The sequence below is a fragment of the Podarcis muralis genome, chromosome 2, assembly GCF_964188315.1.
Source record: "Podarcis muralis chromosome 2, rPodMur119.hap1.1, whole genome shotgun sequence".
In the NCBI taxonomy this organism is placed as follows: Eukaryota; Metazoa; Chordata; class Lepidosauria; order Squamata; family Lacertidae; genus Podarcis; species Podarcis muralis.
Genome location: NC_135656.1, coordinates 78,061,088 through 78,081,821, shown reverse-complemented (window position 1 = coordinate 78,081,821; position 20,734 = coordinate 78,061,088). Strand labels below are relative to the sequence as shown.

Genomic DNA, 20,734 nt, shown 5'->3' with positions numbered 1-20,734 from the left:
CTGTAGGTTCACCTGATTGGCTGTAGATACAGCAAGCACTTTGGGAGGGGGAAAAGAAAAGGGGATTGGGAGTTGGGTGTTCTTGGTGTTCAGCTGGGTAGAAGTATAGCTCCTGAGCTGTGTGTGAGAGATCCGCTCTGAGGAAAATATCTGCAGCCAGAGAAGGAAGTCTCTGAGCTTAGTTTGAAATACAGCAATTAGTGTCCTTTTTCAGGAGTATACAGACAAGAGAAAAACTGGGAATCTGAATTGGGAACAGGAGAAGTAGAGTTATTAGTGAACACTCTACTTGGGTCTCCGTTCAGTAAGAAAGGGATAGAACGTCTTGAGAAAGAGAAGAATCCCAAACCAATTAGGAGGCGTTTGGTGATCCCCTGGGTCTATTATACTGCTAGAGGAGCCTCAGGGGTGTGATTAATAGAAGGTTAGGAAACTGACAGAAAGTACCACCTTGTTTTAGAACCCAAGTATTAAGAACTAAGCTATACAATTAAGCTTAAGAAACTGAAGTGGGAAAAACTGAAAATAAGTTTTAAATCTGAACAAAGAGGTTTACATGCTTTTCTGCTCTTGAATTATTTGATCATGTAGTGTACTTCTACCAAAGAATGGAGCGGCCAAGTAAATATAAACTGCCCTTAATTCAAGTACGTAGTAACTAGCTACAGTGTGCATGGAACTACTACTTTAGCTAGTCTTCTATATTTTCCTGCCATTTGATTTCTCTGCTTTCCTAGATATTGGCTCAGATACATACTGTAAGTGGCTCTTGTTACTCATCTGCAACACAATATGGGTTAGTGTCTCACCAAGTGGCTCTCTGCATATATTAGCAGACTATCAATCAATAAATGGTTGTCCGTATTTACCCCCTCTGTCCATAGAAAAACTAGCACGTTTAGAATAACACTGGAATCAGAACTGGCACCCAGTGAAAAAGGCATGCAGGAACAGCATAGAATTTTGAAACCTCTCACATACTACTTTAACGTGTGTGAATCTGTGCAGAAGACGCTCACTTTAAAAATGGACAACCCTTTTGCCTTCGTTATTTTTATTTTATTTATTATTGCTTTTATATTGCTCCTTTTCTCCAAGTAGCTCAAGGCAGCACACATACTTCTCCCTTTCCCCATTTTATCCTTACAAAATCAGTGAGTGGCAATTTGAACCCTGGCCAGCACTCTTAACCACTTTTCTACATTGGCTCACATGGCTGCAGTCCTACCCTCAGTTACATGAGCAAATACATTACTGGCCAGGTCAACAATCCAGGTTATGGTGTGTGTTTTCTGTAGCATTTTCCACATGGAAATAATTCTACAGCATAACATATTCTCCATTCCTTTGCATTACTGTAATGATATTCTGCAAAAACACATTTTTATATGTTCATTATGCCCAGTCATCTTTGAACGACTAAAAATAGCACAAATAAAAGTCCCCTTTTCTAATTTGATATTTGCCTTTTGCCTTCTTTCCATTTGACCATCTATTTCTTTCCCGAAAGTCCAGCTTTAAAACAGCCTTCTTCAGAACCATTAATCTTTCTTTCTAGAGAATAATTAAAATACAGTACTTCAGGACATGAATGGTATTGGTAAAGCATTGTCTTGCATATTTTTGACTACTAGGTTCAGTTGCCTCAAAACCTGAAAGAATATTATGGTGTGTTCCCAAAAGAAAAGATTGATATGTACTGTACAAGCAAGTTGTACAACTTTATTCAGCCAAAGAAACAAAGCTTGTTGTAATGTATATCTCACCTTGTTCCATTTTGTACAGAACCAATGAGTTCAGAAGGAGAAAAGAATTCTGATTCAGAATCCTAAGCATGTTTACTTGAAGTGAATCCCACTGACCTCAGTGTAGCAACCTCAATAGTATGTGTGTTTAGGATTGTAGCTTTACTTTCTTCTGTTTGCTCAGAGGAAAGAAATATTTTGAATAAAGGAAATATTATCTTAGCTTGCCCTTGTGGGAATAACAGCACATATTCTTTTTGTTTCAGATGTAAACTTTCAGGCAGGCAGATTTTAAGACATGATGATGAGGCAGTTTTTCTATGGTACTCAGCTATGAGGGTAAAAGTCTGATTGTTTCTTTTACTTACCAGATATCAAATTTTTACTAGTAAAGTCCAGCAGAGTAAGCATGTTAGGAGATTTGGTAATGTTATTGACAATAACCTACATGAGGAAAGATGTGGTTACATGACCATCTTGGTATAAAAATAGCAGGGTGACCTTGTTCTTGGAAATTGATTTCACATGTCTGAGCAGAAAGCTGCATCCTCCATCTGCAAAGTTGGAAATCCATTTGCATTTTCAGATATTTGTAATACCTTAGAAAATGGAGAACACAATGAAAATATTGAATTGTGGTTGGTCACTGTTGCAGTACACAAACCTTTTGATGTTTACATAGCAGCAGATGAATGCATAATCTCTGTCTGCCTTGACTACTTCAGTCTCAATCTTGCATTTAGCATTCAGTGCATTCAGATACCATATTGCTTGTTCAAAGCATGGTATGGAGGATTGGGGGGGAAGCTCTTTATGTACATTCTCCCTCTCTCTACTTTTCAATCCTTCCCTCACACTCCTGGCTTAATAAAATACCAACTTGTTTCAGAAACCTCAGTTTGCTGTGATGTCAGGACTTGTACACTATGGTTTGAGTGATTAGCCCAAATCAAGATTGCAAACCACAGGTTTTTATTTCTTTTTCAATGCTGATTTGGAGGGATGTATCAAACTACAGATTTCTGGTTGGATAGCATAGCATAGCTCAGTGCCAAACTAGGCCCTATCCAAATTAGGGAGTAATGTGATAGGGAGTGGCAGGAGTGCTATAAGGAGGAGCTGGGTCCTGCCCCGTCCCCAGATTACCTCCCTCTTCCCCACCCCATGATGCTCCCTTGCAAACAAAAGCAAACAATTGAGTTACTGAATTCAGTACTATAAGGAGTGGTGCTGCCTATTGAAAAGGAATAGAAAAAATAATGGGTGATGTATCAAGCAATAGCTGTTCAACACATGGAAGAACAGTACCCATAGTTTAAAGCAAAGTCTGGCGTGCATGAAGTGTGATTTTTAATTTCCCCCCTCCCCTCCTTTCCTATAAATTCTATTTGTTATTGATACAAAATACATTTTATTTATGGTCACCAATCAGAGCAATACACATTACTATACATCATTTCTGTGATAATCATAATAATTTTGGTATATACACTTTGACACAACTTTGTTAATATATGTAGAAACGTTTATCTGAGTGTTCATTGTTTTATTTTATTTTTTATTTTATGCAATTGCTGCATGGCATGTGCTACATTGTAAACAAATATATATCTTGATGCAACCATGTTAAACAGTTTAAATATGAATTTTTTTAAAAAAAACACAATGTTATATTTTAAAAAAAGCTGTCCACCACAGTAGCTAAATGGGATCTTAGAATTTAAAGGCTATATCCGCTCCAGATGCTGGGAAAAACAAGGAAGGGCTACTGACTCCATGCCACAGCTTGTCTGCTTTCCAGGAGCATCTGTTTAATACTGTTTCAAACAGCATACTGTTTGTGGTAGAAGCAGGACCAGAGGGTTACTTGGTATTGTTCATCAGTGCTTCTCACATGGGGTGGGAGGGGGTGCTGTTGAGAGAAGGGTCTGTGCAAAGGAAGAACTGTGAGTCTGCTAAGAGTTGCAGAAATAAATGGCAGGTGTAGGTTTTAAAAAGCACTATGTTAAAGATGTGGTCACATACTTTTTCATAGCTGCTGTGGTATTGTTACTCCCCACTGGTAATAACAGTAAAATTGGTCCTCAAATGGTTTAAGTTGTACAGTTACATCTCTGAAGCCGAACGGAATCTGTTCCAGAAGTCCAAAACATTCGGAAACCAAGACGCGGCTTCTGATTGGCTGCAGGGTGCTCCTGCAGCCAATCGGAAGCCACAGAAGCTGTGTCGGACGTTTGGGTTCCAAAGAATGTTTGCAAACCAGAACACTCACTTCTGGGTTTGCAGCATTCGGGAGCCAAAAGGTTCAACTCGCAAGGCATTTGACTTCCGAAGTACGACTGTATACCTTGTGTTGATTGTGGAAGAGCCCTAAGACAACCCCAATCTTTATTTTATTTATTTTAAATTTATTTATGAAAATATTTATATAGCACAATTTCCTTAAAGAAATCTAAGTGGTATGCAGCAACAAATATTATAAACGCGCACACACAATAAAAATACATATGCCCCTGATTATGTTGTGGTGAAAGTGGCTAATGGGAGATTTGGGGTTTTTTTCTTCTTGTAGAAAACCTGAAAAAGGAATCCAGTACCTAATTGAGAGAGGCTTTGTGCCAGATACGCCTGTTGGAGTTGCTCATTTCCTTCTGCAGAGAAAAGGACTCAGCAGACAGATGATTGGAGAATTCCTCGGAAATCGACAAAAGCAGTTTAACCGGGATGTGTTGGAGTAAGTAGCAGATATGAAGCATCTGTTGCATATTTAAGTGTACACTATGTGGATTTTAAAGAAAGGGATGTTCGCCAATTGTTTTGTGCATAAGCTAAGTGCAGTTTCAGAGAAAAAGAAAAACCAGGAAAAAATTATTTCCCCATATACATTTACAGCTATGGCCGCAACTCAGAAAGACTGTTCCAGAAGGAGGTTCTTAGCTATTTATCTGCTATACTATATTATTATTTTAATTGCCTAGGATATGCTCATCCAGAAGGAAAGTGTCTATTGATTATAAGTCCTTTATTATTCCTTGAAGTATTACTCAATTCATTGTCTAAAATAAAATGACATGACAAAATGTGGAAGACCACTACTATCCAGAAAGCAAGTGCCACAATATTTTCAGTTTTGATGTGCTGTACTGTGTACTGCATGGTACGCGGGTGGCGCTGTGGGTTAAACCACAGAGCCTAGGACTTGCCGATCAGAAGGTCGGTGGTTCGAATCCCCGTGACGGGGTGAGCTCCTGTTGCTCGGTCCCAGCTCCTGCCAACCTAGCAGTTTGAAAGCACATCAAAGTGCAAGTAGATAAATAGGTACCGCTCCGGTGGGAAGGTAAATGGTGTTTCCGTGCACTGCTCTGGTTCGCCAGAAGCGGCTTAGTCAAGCTGGCCACATGACCCGGAAGCTATATGCCGGCTTCCTCAGCCAATAAAGTGAGATTAGCACTGCAACCCCAGAGCCGGCCACGACTGGACCTAATGGTCAGGGGTCCCTTTACCTTTACCTTACTGTGTACTGCATGCCAGCTCATGACATATTGGCCCAAATTTATAGAATTATGTATACATTACTTTGATGAAGAATTGCTGTTGAATGCTAAGGTTCCTGTTGATTAGTGGTACACCTTAATCGGCAGAATGCACTCATATAAATATGCTTTAATGAAGCATTCTACACTTGGCAAGTGGGTTGTCTTATTCCTGGACCCACTTGTTCTATATATTTCTGTACTACAAAGGAACAGTGAAGCAGGGCCTTCTTCTAGGGGGTGGGGAGGGGGGCAGAAATCTGTCAGCTCATGGGTCTTCCTTGAAAAATCAACACAGATTTTAAATTCCAAAGTGATGTTTTCTAAAAAACAGTCCTGTAGATGAGAACGTTATGTTGGCATCTTGCCTAACTCTGTTAAAGAGAGGCTTTTGTCCTGGGAGTTGCACCACGTGAAAATGTTATTGATGCCTATTTGACACAATGCCAAAACATATGATCTACAAATAGGCTAGGAAATTTAACCCTGATGACCTCCTCTTCATGTTTGCTTCATTGACTAAAATCTTATAAATTAAACATTGGATCTTTTTTGTTTGCCTGTTACTATGTTTTAAAGGCCATTCAATGAGGTTTTGAGTGCACTTAACTGAGCACTGGAATGCAGCCAAAGGAATTAAATATGCAATTGCAATGTTCAGTTAAAACAAGCAACCTTAGGAGTGCAGAAGCTTCCCATGTTAGCTTGTGTCAGGTACCAAGATGGCATTTATTTCTGTGTTGCATCGGGTTATGAAATATGTCAAGTTTTCCTGCATTATACAGCTAACCAAGGTACTAAAAAGACCTGGCTTTATTTGTTGACCGTTTGCTGTTTTATGGATATGTGACATAGCTAATTAGATTATGAGGAATATTTCATTGTCCATCTCAGAATCACCCTGGGCATTTTGGTCAGGAGGATGATACTATATGCTCAATAGTAAGCTACTCTTGGGGACCTGGTACTGCCATCCACAGATATTTTGTGGAAGACTCTGCCCTTTTGAGATTTCTAGCTTTTGGGACTGTATGCCTCTTTGATGTACAGAGTTATGCCACCTAGAATCATAGAATCATAGAGTTGGAAGAGACCACAAGGGCCATCGAGTCCAACCCCCTGCCAAGCAGGAAACACCATCAGAGCACTCCTGACATATGGTTGTCAAGCCTCTGCTTAAAGACCTCCAAAGAAGGAGACTCCACCACACTCCTTGGCAGCAAATTCCACTGTCGAACAGCTCTTACTGTCAGGAAGTTCTTCCTAATGTTTAGGTGGAATCTTCTTTCTTGTAGTTTGGATCCATTGCTCCGTGTCCGCTTCTCTGGAGCAGCAGAAAACAGCCTTTCTCCCTCCTCTATGTGACATCCTTTTATATATTTGAACATGGCTATCATATCACCCCTTAACCTCCTCTTCTCCAGGCTAAACATGCCCAGCTCCCTTAGCCGTTCCTCATAAGGCATCATTTCCAGGCCTTTGACCATTTTGGTTGCCCTCCTCTGGACACGTTCCAGTTTGTCAGTGTCCTTCTTGAACTGTGGTGCCCAGAACTGGACACAGTACTCCAGGTGAGGTCTGACCAGAGCAGAATACAGTGGCACTATTACTTCCCTTGATCTAGATGCTATACTCCTATTGATGAGGCCCAGAATTGCATTGGCTTTTTTAGCTGCCGCGTCACACTGTTGGCTCATGTCAAGTTTGTGGTCAACCAAGACTCCTAGATCCTTTTCACATGTACTGCTCTCAAGCCAGGTGTCACCCATCTTGTATTTGTGCCTCTCATTTTTTTTGCCCAAGTGCAATACTTTACATTTCTCCCTGTTAAAATTCATCTTGTTTGTTTTGGCCCAGTTCTCTAATCTGTCAAGGTCGTTTTGAAGTGTGATCCTGTCCTCTGGGGTGTTAGCCACCCCTCCCAGTTTGGTGTCATCTGCAAATTTGATCAGGATGCCCTTGAGTCCATCATCCAAGTCGTTGATAAAGATGTTGAATAAGACCGGGCCCAAGACAGAACCCTGTGGCACCCCACTAGTCACTCTTCTCCAGGATGAAGAGGAACCATTGATGAGCACCCTTTGGGTTCGGTCAGTCAGCCAGTTACAAATCCACTGAGTGGTAGCATAGTCAAGACCGCATTTTACCAGCTTCTTTACAAGAATATCATGGGGCACCTTGTCAAATGCCTTGCTGAAATCAAGGTAGACTACATCCACTGCGTTCCCTTCATCTACCAGGCTTGTAATTCTGTCAAAAAACGAGATCAGGTTAGTCTGACATGACTTATTTTTCAGAAATCCATGCTGACTATTGGTGATCACAGCATTCCTTTCTAGGTGCTCACAGACTGTTTGCTTAATGATCTGCTCCAGAATCTTCCCTGGTATTGATGTCAGACTGACTGGGCGGTAATTATTTGGGTCCTCTCTTTTCCCCTTTTTGAAAATAGGGACAACATTTGCCCTCCTCCAGTCTGCCGGGACTTCGCCTGTTCTCCAGGAATTCTCAAAGATGACTGCCAGTGGTTCTGAAATCACATCTGCCAGTTCTTTTAATACTCTTGGATGCAGTTCATCTGGCCCTGGAGACTTGAATACATCTAGACTAGCCAAGTATTCTTGTACTATCTCCTTAGTTATTCTGGGCTGTGTTTCCTCTGCTGAATCATTTGCTCCAAATTCTTCAGGTCGGGCATTGTTTTCTTTATCGGAGAAGACTGAGGCAAAGAAGGCATTGAGGAGTTCAGCCCTTTCTGTGTCCCCTGTTTGCATTTCACCATCTTCTCCTCTGAGTGACCCCACGGTTTCTTTGTTCTTCCTTTTGCTACGGACATACCCATAAAAGCCTTTTTTGTTGCTTTTAACCTCTCTAGCAAGCCTGAGTTCATTTTGTGCTTTAGCTTTTCTGACTTTGTGTCTACACGTGCTGGCTATTTGTTTGAATTCCTCTTTGGTGGTTTCCCCCCTTTTCCATTTTTTGTACACATCCTTTTTTAATCTTAACTCAGTTAAAAGTTCTTTAGATAGCCACCCTGGCTTCTTTAGGCACCTTCCATGTTTCCGTCTCATTGGTATTGCCTGAAGTTGTGCTTTTACTATCTCCCTCTTAACAAACTCCCAGCCATCTTGAACTCCCTTTCCTTTTAGTATTACTGTCCATGGGATCTCACCCAGCACTTCCCTAAGCTTTATGAAGTCGGCTTTCTTAAAGTCGAGAAATTGAGTCCTAGTATGCTTGGCTGCTCCTTTCCGCTGTATAGTAAACTTCAGAAGAGCATGATCACTCGCGCCTAATGATCCTTCCACTTCTACCCCACTAACCAGGTCATCAACATTGGTTAGGACCAGATCTAAAATGGTTGTTCCTCTTGTTGCTTCTCCCACTTTCTGGACAATGAAGTTGTCTGCAAGGGCAGTGAGGAATCTGTTTGACCTTATGCTCTTGGCTGAGTTTGACATCCAACAAATATCCGGGTAATTGAAGTCCCCCATTACTACTATCTCCCTTCCTTTTGCATGCTTGGCCATCTGTTCCAGGAAGGCATCATCTATGTCCTCCGTTTGGCTTTGGGATCTATAGTAAACTCCCACAATGAGGTCACTGTTATTCTTCTCTCCCTTAATTTTGACCCAAATGCTCTCACTTTGGCTTTGAGGTTCTAAATCTTGGATCTCTTCACAGGTATACACATCCCTGACATATAACGCCACTCCTCCTCCTTTCTTGTCTGGTCTGTTTCTTTGAAATAGATTGTATCCCTCCATTATTACATTCCAATCGTGGGATTTATCCCACCAGGTTTCAGTGATTCCTATTATGTCATATTTAGTTTGCTGTACCAGGAGCTCAAGCTCATCTTGTTTATTTCCCATGCTTTGCGCATTAGTGTACAGACATTGAAGTCCATTAATCATTCCCCCGTGTCTCTTATTTAAGGATTTTCTCCTCCCACCACTAGGTCTGCATGCTCTTTGCTCCATTCGGTCTATGACATTTGGATGATCATCTTCATCAATTGATAGACTCCTACCTTCAGGAGCACTGTCTCCCTCCCCCACATTAGTCAGTTTAAAGCCCTCCTGATGAGGTTTCTGAGATTTTTTGCAAAAACATTCCTCCCAACCGTTGTGAGGTGCAGCCCATCGCTTGCCAGAAGTCCATCTTCAAGAAACTGCATTCTGTGATCTAAGAATCCAAACCGTTCCTGTTTGCACCATTTGCGAAGCCAGTTGTTCACTTCCACTATTTTTCCCTCTCTCCCTGGGCCACGTCGTTCAACTGGGAGGACAGATGAGATGACAATTTGTGCATTTAATTGCTTCAATTTCCTGCCCAGAGCCTCGTAATCTCTTTTGATCTTCTGGAGGCTATTGCTTGCAGTGTCTTTTTTTCCCACATGAACCAAGAGGAAGGGGTATTTGTCAGTGGGTTTTATGATTCCTTGCAGTCGTTCAGTTACATCTTGGATCTTAGCCCCGGGGAGACAGCACACTTCCCGAGACATCTTGTCAGGCCCACAGATCACTGCTTCTGTTCCCCTCAGTAGGGAATCCCCTATCACCACTACACGCCTCCTCTTAGGTCTGGTCGGGGTTCTTCCGTGAGCTGTCGGTTCCAAGGTCGCCTGGACATTCCCAGAGGACTGCCTTTGCTCCTCGTCTTCATATACCTGATCGACTGTAATGAGGGAGAGATCCTCAAATGGAGTCTACTCTTCGTCTTCCATGCTAGGGGAAAGGACCTCAAAGCGATTGCGTATTTCTAAACAATCAGAGCGAACCCTGGGCCTCCTACTTCTTTGAGTCACGTTTCTCCATATATCTGGCTCCTGTGTTGGTGAACTAGCCACCTTCTCAGGGGAGTCCCCTGTCTCTTCCTTGGTGGAGACGGTGTGCTCTGTTGCTTCCAAGAAGAGTTCCAGCTCTCTAATTCTTTGGAGCGTAGCTACACGTTCCTCCAGTTGCTGGACTTTGTCTTTTAAGAGGGCAATCAACATGCAATTGCTGCAGGTAAAGCTGCCTGCAACCTTTGGCAAGATGGCAAACATTGCGCAGGAACCACAGGCGACTGCAGCTGTTCCCTCACCCTCCATCTTGGGAACGTGTCGTTGGGGGTGACTACAGTGGTCCTCTATCATAAAAAGTGTGGAGACAGGACAAATAAATCCCTCCCAAAAAACCTAGGTCTCCCCCAACAAATGTTTGAGACTAGCTCCCCTAAATCTAAAATATGGATCAAACTGCTCCAACAGCTGTCCTTCCCTGTCCTTTCTGTAGATTTTTTTATCCAGAAATAACCAATGCCCACTGGTTCTCTCCATCCCAGCAGCTTTCCATTATGCTCTTCGTATCCATGCTATCATTTAAAACAAAGTACAACAGCTCACACAACTTGAATCAGTGGCTTCCAGTATTAGCTTTTAAACTCTTGTGCATGGTGTGTCTTTGCGAATGTCTCTGGCACATATGTTTTATCCAAAGTATCCTCTTTGAATTGATACCTGTCCCTCTGCATTTAAATTGCCTGGTTCTGCCCCTCTCTCATTTGAACAATCATAAACATTTTTACCCTGATGCCATATGGCAATGCATTTTAATAAAAAGCCTTTTAGCATGGGTCATACGTTCTTACCGTGGCACCTGCATTAGTCTATTGTACTTTGCAGAGATTGATCTTTCATTGTGTATAACCTCAAAAGCCTAATAAAAAGGAAAGAAACCTCCAGATTCTATTTTATTTTATTGGCAAGTAGACCTCACAGGCAGCAGAAAAGGCAATTAGATCATGGTTTCACAAATCATGGTTTTGCATCAGCCTTTTAAATCAGCCCTGTCCACCTGAGTGCCTTTTCTCCCTCTCTGCTCTCCCCTCTACACTGTCTGCTACACAATTACTCTCTCTTTTCCCTTCCAGTTATTGAAAAGAGTACTGGGGTGTTATTATGCACAACACTTTAAGGGGGGAAACGGTGTGTGGTAACTGGTACCCCTTCTGTCAGAGAAGGGAAAGTATATTGCTTTCCCCTTTTGCTATCCACTCAAAGGCATGCAGGAAGGAAAGTAAAAGAACATAGGGTCTTCTTGCTGCCACCCTCCCTTCCAACGTTCATAGGATAGGCAAGGAGAGGACTGGTGTCTGTTGCTCCGTGCCCTACTGCTCAGTAAAGTAGTAAATTAAAGTAATGTTTGGTTGTTTTCTAATGGAGCTACTGACTGGGGGAAATTGCTTTTTGAAGAACATAAAAGTGATTAATATTTCTGCCAGAGAGATGTCTTTGAAAAATCATGACCTGCTTACATAAGCTTCTTTAATTGATATATAGTGCTCATAATTCTCTCTTTGCCCTTTAATCATTGCATGCTTCATCTGACTGAATACTATACTAAGTACAGCAGTTGGTATTTTACTGAAGGCAGGGTGGATTGCTGGGGGGGGGGGGATATGCTGGAGGGTGGCAAAATCAAAACTCTTCTTCTTCTTTGTCCTAGCTGTGTTGTGGATGAAATGGACTTCTCAGCTATGGAACTAGATGAAGCACTCAGGAAATTCCAAGCTCATATCCGTGTTCAAGGGGAAGCTCAAAAAGTAGAACGACTCATTGAAGCTTTTAGGTATGGACGTAAACAGATAGCTATCACAAGGTTTAGTCACATACGTAGTAGGTTTGAGTGTACTCAGGCTGAAGTAGTTAAATATTATCTTGATCTAAAATTATGTTCTCACGATATTATATATTGTAGACCAGCCTTCTGGCGTTGATGAGAGATGTACTTAAAAACCTCCAGAGGCCACTAGGTTGGGAAAAGGCGGCTATAGATTCTGACAGCCCTGTTCGTTGTATCTTATGTTATCAAGTCTAAATGCAAACAAAGAAATGTTTACTGTCGGTTTAAACATTTTAAAGGAATTTAAGGTCACATTCCTATACCCACTTACCCCGGTGTAAGGGCTATTGAACGCAGTGGGACTTACTTCTGAGTAGGCATGTAACGGATTGTGCTGTAAATATTCTATGTTCTCATTTTGTTGAAATGGAAGCATTTATCCTTTATAACATTTTGCAATGTACTCTGCTGACCTTTTAATTAAGCAGTTTAGCTTAGCTGAGCAAAGAGCATTAACTTATTAAAGCCTAGACAAATGTTCTTTATCCATGGTGGGGACGTGGGGAGAAATGTGAAGAATCTTCCAATATGCTAAAAATAAAGAGGCCTATCCTCAGAGGGTGCCACAGATCTGTTGAAGCCATTGGTCAGACTCATTAGGCATGAAATGTGTACAAATGGCATATTAGCATAGATATAAATTATGGATCAAGGTTGCATCAGATATTGTTGCATAGTTTGACTTTGTGCTGGCATATTTGGGCTATAGCTACATGGTTAGAAGGAGGAAATGGTTACCTGAGTCAGTAGTGCACTTCATTTGGACTGTGATGTTCAACCCAAGAAAATTTGGCCTTTCCATTGCATATTTTGCCCTACAAATATAAGCTGTTTTACACTTGCAGTAGTCTTATATTACCTTACTTTGCCATGAATAAAGAATGTATAATTGTCACCACTATCCTATTTCTGATGAATTGTGCAAATCTGGGTAATTTTTATCCTCTTTGATCCATTAGGTATGGTTTGCAGTCTGCAGTGATAAATATGTATATGTATATTTTATATATATTCCTATACAACAAGTGAATATTGCAGGAAACTTAGGGCACTTACTGTAATGGAGTTAGACTAGCCTTAACCACCGGAATATCTAGATCAGCAAATAGTAATTTGGTTACTAACAGTGGGTATAATAATACATCATCTGCATTAAAGATGCTATTATTAGCTGAGATAATGTGATGGAATGGTAATTAATATTCAAACATTAAATGTGTATGTCAGGAGTATAATTCCAGTATCCTCAATGAAACAGTTTATTGGTTTGTTCTAAAAGGCTTATCGACTCATCCTTGAATCTGACCACTCTTATTTCGGTGTCTTTTGTAGCCAGAGATACTGCATCTGCAATCCAGGTGTTGTGAGACAGTTTAGAAATCCTGATACCATCTTCATCCTAGCTTTTGCAATCATATTATTAAATACAGATATGTATAGTCCAAATGTGAAACCAGAACGCAAAATGAAGCTTGAAGATTTTGTCAAGAATCTAAGAGGTATGCATAATTCAAAAATTTGCCAGGGTCTAAAGGCTGGGTTTGTTTCATTTCCTCCAGTCTTGAACACAAAATGTCAAAAGCCCCATTTTTCTTTATTAGTCTGCCATTTGTACTATGATTTGTTACCAGGCCAGGAGCAGATTGGAAAAGGTTTTTGGGAAAGGACAACAGTCTGATTACTAACAATGCGGCAGCACCCGTTTCTAAATAGATCGTTTCTTAAATACTAAAGAGGTAGAAAAGTCTGCCACATGGCTTTGGAAGCACATTGTTGTAAAAACTGCAGCAATAAGTTGCAATTCTATGCACACTTACATGGAAGTAAATCATTGAACATAGTAAGACTTACTTATGAGTAAACATGCATAGACATTTGCCATTATGGTCTACACCACAAAAACCGCAAAAGAATTCAGTAATTAGATTCTGTTCCATATTACGCGTTTGTGTGACTATACCCTACAAAAGTGTTTTAGAACTCTGAGGAGGCTGAGGAAACCGAGATTCAAGTTCTGGAGAGAAAGGAAATGTTTTATAGCTGAAAGACCAATGTGGGGATGCTTGTAATTTTGATTTGCCTCTTGTATTTCTGCACTGCAAACCATCCCTCTCCAGGTCTGTGGGCCAACTTCACTAAGCATATCACAGCAGAAAGTCTTTATTAATGTTTTTAAAGCAACTAGGTTGAGAATGTGCTTTATCTTCCACGGATGGTGCTTCAAGACTGCAATATTTTTATTTTTGCTCGGACATTTAACAGTGTGTGTGTGTGTGTGTGTGTGTGTGTGTGTGTGTGTTAACAAACTGCTATCTGTTACCTAATTGTATTGATACTCCACAGTACTTTTGGTTTCTGTTGTATCAATAACTAAAAATAGGGCAAATGTGTATTTTGCAGATAGGGATAGAAATCTTTTAAGTAAATAAATATCATACTGATTTTAAAAGAGCATAACTGGAGACCAATTCAGTGTAAATGGCTTGGAACCCAAATACTCAAAAGAGTGCCGCTTCCCATATTAACCTACTTGTCTGTTAAGATCTTCTGCCAAGGCCATTATCAGAGATATAATACATGAGAGCAAAGTGTTTATAGAAAGCTCTCCCTATGCAGGTTCTTCTGGCACCAGTTGCAATCTTTTCTGCACCATAACACCTTTTTCGTCATCTGGGCATTTTAATCTTATGTATATTTTAAATACTGGTTTTTTCGTTCTTCTGATGTTTTATGATTATTCATTATATACTACCCTGGAATTCTAAACAAGAATGAGGGGCGATATTTATATATCCAAATGTCATTGATTGAAATTCACTTCTTTAATTGTTAAATGGCAGGTTCTTGGGAGATACTGATCATGACATGCAAAGATTTAGTATCAGTGATGTTAGTGTAACAACCAGTAGCTAGATCACATTCTTTACAAGGCAGAAGTGTCATCAAGTTGTAGAGGTATTGCAGTTTTTGAGCTGGTAACAATGATGTTTGGGTTCTGCAGGTGTAGATGATGGTGAAGATATTCCACGGGAGATGCTTATTGGGATCTATGAAAGAATCCGAAAGCGGGAGCTCAAGACAAACGAGGATCATGTGTCACAGGTCCAAAAGGTTGAAAAACTCATAGTAGGAAAGAAACCGGTAAGTTATATTTTGCATTTGCGAGTTACATGTGCAAAAGTATATGCTCTATTCACTGAACCATTTCCTACTGAGCCATATCCAGCTTTGGGGGCATAAATGACTGCTCAGAAAGTGTCTCTCCTGAGTTACTGGATCTATTTTATATAGTTTCTTTAGTTTTCTAAGTATTTATATCCCACCCACTCTAAAGCATAGAGGTTTTTATTCCTCTATATTAAACATGAAAATATTCCAACATCTTTTTATCCCTGCGTGCCAGCTTAATGCAAACAACCAAAAGTCAGCGCCAGTAAAGAAATCATATTGCACCTTAGGAATATGGCAAGAGTCCAAAGAAACAGAATTCCAAAGTTGTGGGGCAGCTGTTGTGTTTATATGGGAAGCTGGGCACACTCATTGCATCTTTGTATGCTTACAGATAATGGCTTTTCCAAAATGAAGAGGTAGAGTTATACAACTTTCATTGCCTTATAGACTGGAAAGTGGAATTTTGAAAGCTGCAGAAATACACTGCAGAATTTAAGCTTTGTGAGAAAGCAATTTGAATGATTAAATAAAGTCATTAGGATTAAATTAGCATTCCTTGTGCTCATTCCTGCTTAGTGACAGCGTAACTGTGCAAAAGGGGGTTTGAAAATAAATGCCCATCATTATTTATAGGCATGTTTGCTTTTATAGGAGTTTAGTGATAGTAAGACCATGAAGTATTGCTTGATATGATATGTATTTTTCTGAAATTTAATGAACTTGTATGTGTCTTTTTCTGCTGTAGATTGGATCTCTACACCATGGACTTGGTTGTGTAGGTATTTCCTTTAATATTCATTTCTGTTCCGTAAGCAAAGCTCGTCAGAAGGGCCCTAATATGTTTAAATCCTTTGTTGTTACTCAGATTTTGGCAGTTCATTGTTTTCTCATCCTAAATATTTAAAAGTGTCAATCGTTGACCTAATGAAACATTTCCATTTTGTAAAGGAGCCAGATTGTTCTTTTTCTGTGGGGTTCAGTATCACACAGATAGAGCTTGGTACAACAATGAAATATAAAAGTCAATTACGGTAATCAGCAAGTGCCAGGGAACTGCCATCAGTGCCGGAGGGAGAGAGCAAAAGCCAGAGGGATTATAGAGAGCCTCCAGGGATCGGGAGAAGCAGCTCCTCTTCTGGGGAAGAGAATAAACGCAGCTCCAGGGGAGAGGGGGTGCAGGAGTCGGATGTGGCGAGTCCTTGCCTGGGACAAGCGGGGAAGGAAGGGGTCCTCCACTGCCCACGCCCTCTCTGCGCAGAAGGCTTTTGCGCAGAGAGGGAAGGCGGAGACTGGGCGTCAAGGAGCTTTTGTGCTGGAAGAAGTTCAAGAAACGCCCACTCACGGATTCTGCCAGCGATTGAGGCGGCCACGGGCGAGTGGCTCTCTGGACAGATAAAGTTTACATTAGCAGCCAGCCAGGGAGAGGTTTGCCCTGCTTGCGCACGAGCAACCCCTAGTAAACATAACAGCAAGCATAAGTGAAACTGGGGGCAGCTTTGTTTATAAACCTGGCTGAGGTCAGTTGTGGTGAGCTGCCCTTAGACATATTTCCTAACAATTTTGAGATTAAAAACAATTTGCCTCTCCCCTCAAAGGTGTGCATGGCCTCTGATCTGCAGATATTTAAACGTACATCTCTTTCTTTTGCATTATTTTAATGTCAGAATATTTCATAAATGTGCTTTGCTTTCATTGTTTTTAGTGTTTAATCAGCTTAATCAATCAGTGTGGAAACTTAGCACAAGATTATGCAGTAGAGGAATGTGGGACTGAGACATTCCTTTAGGGTCTTTCACACACACAAGCTGCAAAACGGAGAACATTGAGCATTGGGTGTCCCCTTGCATGTCTTCTGTTTATCTGTTATATATAGGGGTTAGGGGACAGGTACAGTGGTACCTCAGGTTACATACGCTTCAGGTTACATACGCTTCAGGTTACAGACTCCACTAACCCAGAAATAGTGCTTCAGGTTAAGAACTTTGCTTCAGGATGAGAACAGAAATCGTGTGGCGGCAGCAGGAGGCCCCATTAGCTAAAGTGGTTCTTCAGGTTAAGAACAGTTTCAGGTTAAGTACGGACCTCTGGAACGAATTAAGTACTTAACCTGAGGTACCACTGTATAGATGAAGGTCTTCACATATTGTCACATACGGTAATAAATGTTGGAATACTGCTGTTGGTGACTATTGTGGGACCTTTGACAGCAAATATTCAGGCTTCCAGTTATCAATGAAACCTCATTGCCATATTAAGTTAAATAGAATATGCTTAGTAATGTTATTCAGGTACCTCAAGTATTCTAGCATTACCTGTAGAAGAAAAAATTAGAACTAAAATAAAAGTTAAAAAGTAAAGAAATTGCCTTTTCACTTGTGTTTAATATTAGAAATTAAATATAAGAATTTTCTTTGGAGCAAACCATAATTCCTCAGTAATTTTTGTACTAATTGATAAGATGAATTTCTGGCTTTGACCTTTTAGAACAACTAGGTTTGGGTCTTAACTCGCTCCTCCAGTCACCAGCTCCTGCCATACCACATCCCAATTTCCAAATGTCCACAACCTACAGGAGCCAATTGTTAAGTTGGTGGGGAATCTGTTCAGTGAACTCTGCTCCATTCACAGAAGGGAAGTCAAGATTCATGCCCTAAACCAGGAGAGGCTAACATTTTCCACCATCCCTTACTACTGGCCATGGTAGCTGGAGCTGATGGGAGTTGGAGTTCAACAACATTTAGTGAGCCACAGATTAGCCACTCTTTATTCTGCTGTTAATCAGGAAACACAGATTTGCTATAGTTTCCCCATGTATTGAATAGAATTGGGCAACTGATCTGCAAGAGCTCAGAAGCTCACTGAATATGAGAAACGTTTTCTTGCTGACTTTGTGTTATACTTTGAGACACTTCATTAAAACATTTGTATGAATATGAAGTATATATTATATTCTTCATATGGAAGGAATTTTAAATTGTGCATGTTGCATCAATCATTGTAAAAGTGGACCATGTGTGGCAGGTCACTTTGCTGATCAGGATTCCGCCCCCGCCCCCCGTACGTTTGGCATCTTTCCTTAGATGTCATGGATGCCAAAATAAAATTATTGGCTCAGGAACTGAGATGCAGTTCCTCTGCACTGGGGCTAAGAAGAACTTAGAATCTAAGAAGTTAGACTCTAATAAAAATTCATTGCAATTAAAACTTATTGTTAGTAGCCTTCTGTTTGTCCATGTATAAACAGGCTAGCATCTTGTGGAAAAGACAGTGGAAAATCCGTATTGACCTTGAAGTAAAGGAACCTTAGTCCCCATACTGTATCAGATACAATACATGCACTGGCATGGAGCTAGGGGGAATTATTTTCACCTATTCCCCCTACTGAGGAAAATCAGAATACTGTTGAAGAGTTAATGATAGTAAAGGTAAAGGGACCCCTGACAATTAAGTCCCGTCACGAACGATTCTGGGGTTGCGGCACTCATCTCGCTTTAAAGGCCGAAGGGAGGCCGGCATTTGTCTGCTTCCGCAGACATTTTTTCCAGGTCATGTGGCCAGCATGACTAAGCCACTTCTGGCAAAACCAGAGCAGCACACGGAAACACCGTTTACCTTCCCGCCTATTTATCTACTTGCACTTTGACATGCTTTTGAACTGCTAGGTTGGCAGGAGCTGGGACTGAACAATGGGAGCTCACCCCGTCGTGGGAATTCAAACCACCGACCTTTCAGTCGGCAAGCCCAAGCGGCACAGTGGTTTAACCCACCAGTGTTAACCCACCCTGTGTTAATGATACTAGCATTGGACAACAGGCTTCATGAAATAACATATGAGTTTACCACCAATATATAAATATGATGACAAAAAAAGGAAAATCCAAAAGGGTGCAAAGAGAGGCTAATGAAAAGCTTTTCCTTAAATGTTTTTTATTTTCACCATTTTTAGATATTTCCTCCTTCACCGTTGTGGAGAAGACTTCACCTAAATAATACTGAGCTCCTTTTTAATTGACTAAAGTCAGCATTGTACTATATCCCACAGGTCCTTTCTCTTCCACATCGGAGACTTGTTTGCTACTGCAGGCTCTTTGAAGTTCCAGATCCAAATAAACCACAGAAGCTTGGATTACACCAGCGGGAAATATTTTTATTTAATGATCTGCTTGTGGTATGTATCTGACAGGCATATTTTTATAACACATTATATTAATGCAGAGACTCCATTAAGTTAAGGGGCTTACTTAAATGCGGAATCCATGTAGGGGCACTATGTGGGTTTCTGCATGGATTGTTATTCACATGTGGATGAAGAGCTGTATATACAACTACAGTTGTATGCAGTGCTCAGGATCAGCTAGGAAAGTTGTGCAGGGAAGCCAAAAGGCTAGTAAATGGAAATGGTATTTTAGGCAGAGTTTGTCTTCAGGATGCTTACTGGTGTAATATTATAAGGGTTTATTGTCCATACATTTCAGTATTTTTAACTAACTGAATACTTTCTCCAACATTGATTTCTATGCTTGTTGATATTTTTAGGTCACTAAGATCTTTCAAAAGAAGAAGAATTCAGTCACATACAGTTTTCGACAGTCCTTTTCCCTCTATGGAATGCAGGTGCTCCTTTTTGAGAATCAGTGTAAGTGTTTTTAGCTTCTCATATGAGTTAAGGGTAAATTGGTGCACCTCGCTTCTTAAGAATAACTATACCTTGAGGAAGCAAGGTATCTAGTGGTTTTTCCCCATTTTTTAGAAAAGATATTGCAGAAAGGCAATGAAAACCTATTGTTAATATTGACATGATAGTGTGATTTTGCTTTGTTACCACATTTATTTAAATGTTTATGAAACAGAATAAGAATAGCGTTCAAAGACTTTTAAAAATAAAATATGAAATCTTGATTCTCTGAAACATGTGAGCTATAATGGTTTAGTATATGTACACATACGGGATATTTGGGAGAAAGATCAGTTTGGTTCAACACAGCCTGACACTCTCCTCCAGATTTCTCCCCCTTCAGCATTTTTCTTTAAGCGATGCATAGCCATTATTGTAGCTGAAGGCAGCAAGCTACAAATATCCCACCCAGCCTATCTGCATGTTGCAGCTGTCAGATTCAACTTGTTCTCAAGGAATGGAATTCATATACCTTCTGAGAATTCTGTCAATTAAAGCAAAGGCAGTGAAAAGCATTCCATTTAGAAGCTGGCAAGGTGATGGAAATGATTGGCAACGGGGAGTGGATGATAAGGGTAAAATGTATTTTGAGGAATCAGTTAATTCTTTGAAAGGAAATAAAGTATTTATCTCCACATTCGTAGGTCATGAGGGAAAGACAAAATAGATACTTCCACTTTTTCCAGAACAAACCTTCATTTTAAAAACATGAAGGTCTGCAGTTTCTTTTCACTAGAGACCGCGTAACAGTGAAAATATATTCACCAACTGCCTTCCTCCTGCCAATTCTAACCTTTAAAAAGTCTTCAGAAGATATTTTCATACCCCTTTCTGAGAATTTATCTAAGTGAACATTTGTGTATCCAGCTATATATGTACTATTTTTGTACAAAATATGCATTGTTTTATATATCCTCTTTTGATGGTGGACAAATCCATTTT

General features: G+C 40.4%; 1 protein-coding gene and 1 long non-coding RNA gene across 19 annotated transcripts in view; one reads left to right on the top strand and one right to left on the bottom strand.

Annotated features, from left to right (window-relative positions):
* IQSEC1 (IQ motif and Sec7 domain ArfGEF 1) overlaps window positions 1-20,734 on the top strand; it is a 311,041-nt gene that overhangs the window by 274,391 nt on the left and 15,916 nt on the right. For all 18 annotated transcript variants that reach the window (XM_077924860.1, XM_077924859.1, XM_028718962.2 and 15 more), the window contains 7 exons: window positions 4,318-4,479; window positions 11,770-11,892; window positions 13,279-13,445; window positions 14,948-15,087; window positions 15,863-15,892; window positions 19,160-19,285; window positions 19,654-19,753. In XM_077924860.1, coding sequence (XP_077780986.1) covers window positions 4,318-4,479; window positions 11,770-11,892; window positions 13,279-13,445; window positions 14,948-15,087; window positions 15,863-15,892; window positions 19,160-19,285; window positions 19,654-19,753 — 848 coding nt within the window. The remainder of the gene's footprint in view (window positions 1-4,317; window positions 4,480-11,769; window positions 11,893-13,278; window positions 13,446-14,947; window positions 15,088-15,862; window positions 15,893-19,159; window positions 19,286-19,653; window positions 19,754-20,734) is intronic.
* The window catches only part of LOC114591658 (uncharacterized), a 30,040-nt gene that overhangs the window by 2,144 nt on the left and 7,162 nt on the right, over window positions 1-20,734 (bottom strand). The window contains exon 2 of the long non-coding RNA XR_003705311.2: window positions 2,247-2,344. This is a non-coding gene — a long non-coding RNA (uncharacterized LOC114591658). The remainder of the gene's footprint in view (window positions 1-2,246; window positions 2,345-20,734) is intronic.